Below are 2,424 nucleotides of genomic sequence, written 5' to 3'. Positions count from 1 at the left end.
AAAAAAAAACTTAAAAATTTCGCAACTAGGAAGGTTAAAAAAATTTCACAATTGCGAGATTAAAAAAAAAATCCGCAGGAAACAAATTCCGCAACCTGGAAAGCTAAAAAATTTGGCAATTGCGAGATTAAACTTTTTTTTTTCTTTACCAAAATGCTCCTGACGCTACAGTACCAAACGACATCAAAATATCTTTTTTATTTTTCAACCCAAAACGACCCACCGGTACTAGACTAAAGCGATCAATCTACTTGTGCAAGCCTCTCCTTTTCCACATCAATAACTTTCCTGGCTTGTTTTAGCTCTTCATTCATTGACAGTAATTCTGTACACCGATTTAGCTTTCGCAAGTCCTATCAACACATCACAATGTCGTATTAATTAATAGTCAAATAAACATGTACTCAACAAACATTAACCAAAACCAGTTTCAAACAACAACTTGCAGTTGATATAACATAAAGGACCGACAGTACCTTCCGAATCAAGAACAAGAAATCCTCAGTCAAAAGCTTTCCTCTCTTTGATCCAATATCTTGAGCTTTATGCACCTACAATCACACAGAGATAAATAATCACACACAGAGCTTTATGCTTACATGAAATACACAACTTGTGAACAAAAATGAAATAAGTTGTTACCATATCTGTCACATAATCCACAACAATGTCCTCTATGAGAGCAAGAGTCTCTGGTAATGGCTGAAAAAAAAGAAAGAAAAAAAGAGGAGTTGTCATACTAATTAGGTTCAGCCAACAACAAAGTTGTATAAATTATCTCGAATTAAAATGAAGTGAAGTCTTAAGTCCAAATATTGAGATATTCAGGAACAAAATATTAGCAAAAAATGGGAATAATATTCTAATAGAAAACATAAGTATATCAATGCCTACTGGTTAGCCACAGTAAGCCAACTTCTTGAGCAAAAAAAATGTCTTATGTTTCAAGAGTGACGTAATGATACTAAAAAAAGACTTTTTTTGCCGTTGGTCCCTCGATTATACTCCAAAAAGTGGACAGCGTCCCTTTCGTTTTTTTCTGCTTACAGCATCCCTCCATTATCACATTTAAGCATACCGAGTCTCTCCGTCAACTTTTCGTTAAAAAAGTCCGTTAACCCTTGTCATGTGACTTGCATGTGAGGGTAAAATCGTCCTTTTCACTTCTTCTTCATCTTCTTCACTTAAATAGAGGGACCAATGACGCAAATTTTTTTATAATTTATATATTTTTAATTTCTAAAAAAATAAAAAAAATTTAAATACTTTATTATATATAATAATAATAATAATTGTTAGTTAACAAATACGGATACATTTAATAGCCGCTAAAGTTGGTAGATTACATTAATGTTGGGTAGTTGGTAGATTACAGGTTTATTTAATGTACAGATGTTATTGTATCTTCCTGGGCTATAAATACCCGTTCATCCCGTTCATGTAATCATCAAGAGAATACAGAGAAACCAAATACATAAAATCTTGTTTGTTCTCATTTAGTGTTTTACATGGTATCAGAGCCAGCCTGCTATGGTTTGAGTACCTGAAGAACGATAGTCACCACCGTCACCCCATCCCTCACTGTCCATTGAAATCGGTCTCTGCGAAGTCATCTTTTGATCTCACCACCCCCGCCAAACGATTCATAGGGTTCTGAATTGCTTACCTGGGAAATACGAAAATTTTTCGAACACCGCAAGCCCGCCACGCGCCGCCCATCTCCGACGTCTGCCGCGCACACGCCGGCGCGTGAAGGAGCGTGGACCACTGTACGCCGCCGTTGTTTTTGTCCGAATGATTATTTCGTGATTCCGATCAACATCCAGGAATTAATTTATGTTTACACATTGAAATTGTTGTGGTCGAATTTGGGTACTGTTGGTTTTTTGATTTATGCTTTCCTGCTTCTTGTTATGTGGGTTCTCCATTGATTAAAGGTAAAAGGTTTATAAGTTGTACTTTAGACAACTTTATTTGGTTTCGTGAAAGAAGAAAAACACGTCAAGTTGGGTTTTCTTGGCCTACTCATTACTTGTTGTTTTAATTTGAGTGGCTCATAGTGGGTTTCTGTTGGTGGATTATTAAAATAACTCCATCAAGTTTCTTTTTACAATTGCTTGGTCCTAATTTCTCTTTTATCACTAAATAAATTTATTTTATTATTAAATAAATTTATTAACCATGGGTGATACAAATAAAATCGAGAAAGTCTTCTCGGATTTGCTCCACTCGGTTTGGTACTACTTGTTTCTGATTATGAAAATAATCAAGGGTAAGTTAAAGAAAAATTCTTCGTGCTTGCTATCTACCGAAGAATACGAAGAATATATTTGGTTGAAAATATCCATGAGGCCAACATCACCAATCCCCGCTTTTGCTGATACAGGTAAGTCTAATATATGTCTTTTGTCATCAACTACTAAA

General features: G+C 35.1%; 1 protein-coding gene across 1 annotated transcript; it reads right to left on the bottom strand.

Annotated features, from left to right (window-relative positions):
• Positions 1–242: 242 nt before the first annotated feature.
• Positions 243–1,613, bottom strand: LOC139849261 (transcription initiation factor TFIID subunit 13-like). The gene is made up of 5 exons (XM_071838919.1): positions 1,544–1,613; positions 966–1,039; positions 643–702; positions 477–551; positions 243–353 (listed from the first exon to the last, which is right to left on the bottom strand). The coding sequence occupies exons 1-5, from the start codon at positions 1,611–1,613 to the stop codon at positions 243–245; spliced, it is 390 nt and encodes a 129-aa protein (XP_071695020.1).
• Positions 1,614–2,424: the final 811 nt, after the last annotated feature.

This window comes from Rutidosis leptorrhynchoides, chromosome 5 (genome assembly GCF_046630445.1).
Source record: "Rutidosis leptorrhynchoides isolate AG116_Rl617_1_P2 chromosome 5, CSIRO_AGI_Rlap_v1, whole genome shotgun sequence".
Taxonomy (NCBI): Eukaryota; Viridiplantae; Streptophyta; class Magnoliopsida; order Asterales; family Asteraceae; genus Rutidosis; species Rutidosis leptorrhynchoides.
Note: the sequence above shows the minus strand (reverse complement) of the source record. Positions and strands in the feature narration are given on the sequence as shown.

Bases quoted from the DNA above. Each gene is read 5' to 3' on its own strand.
- LOC139849261 (XM_071838919.1), bottom strand. From the start codon at position 1,613: ATGACTTCGCAGAGACCGATTTCAATGGACAGTGAGGGATGGGGTGAC. The intron at 1,040-1,543 runs GTACTCAAACCA...TGCTGTAAGCAG, and splicing joins TGGTGACTATCGTTCTTCAG to AAAAAAACGAAAGGGACGCT. The intron at 552-642 runs GTAACAACTTAT...GTGTGATTGTAG, and splicing joins TGGATTATGTGACAGATATG to GTGCATAAAGCTCAAGATAT.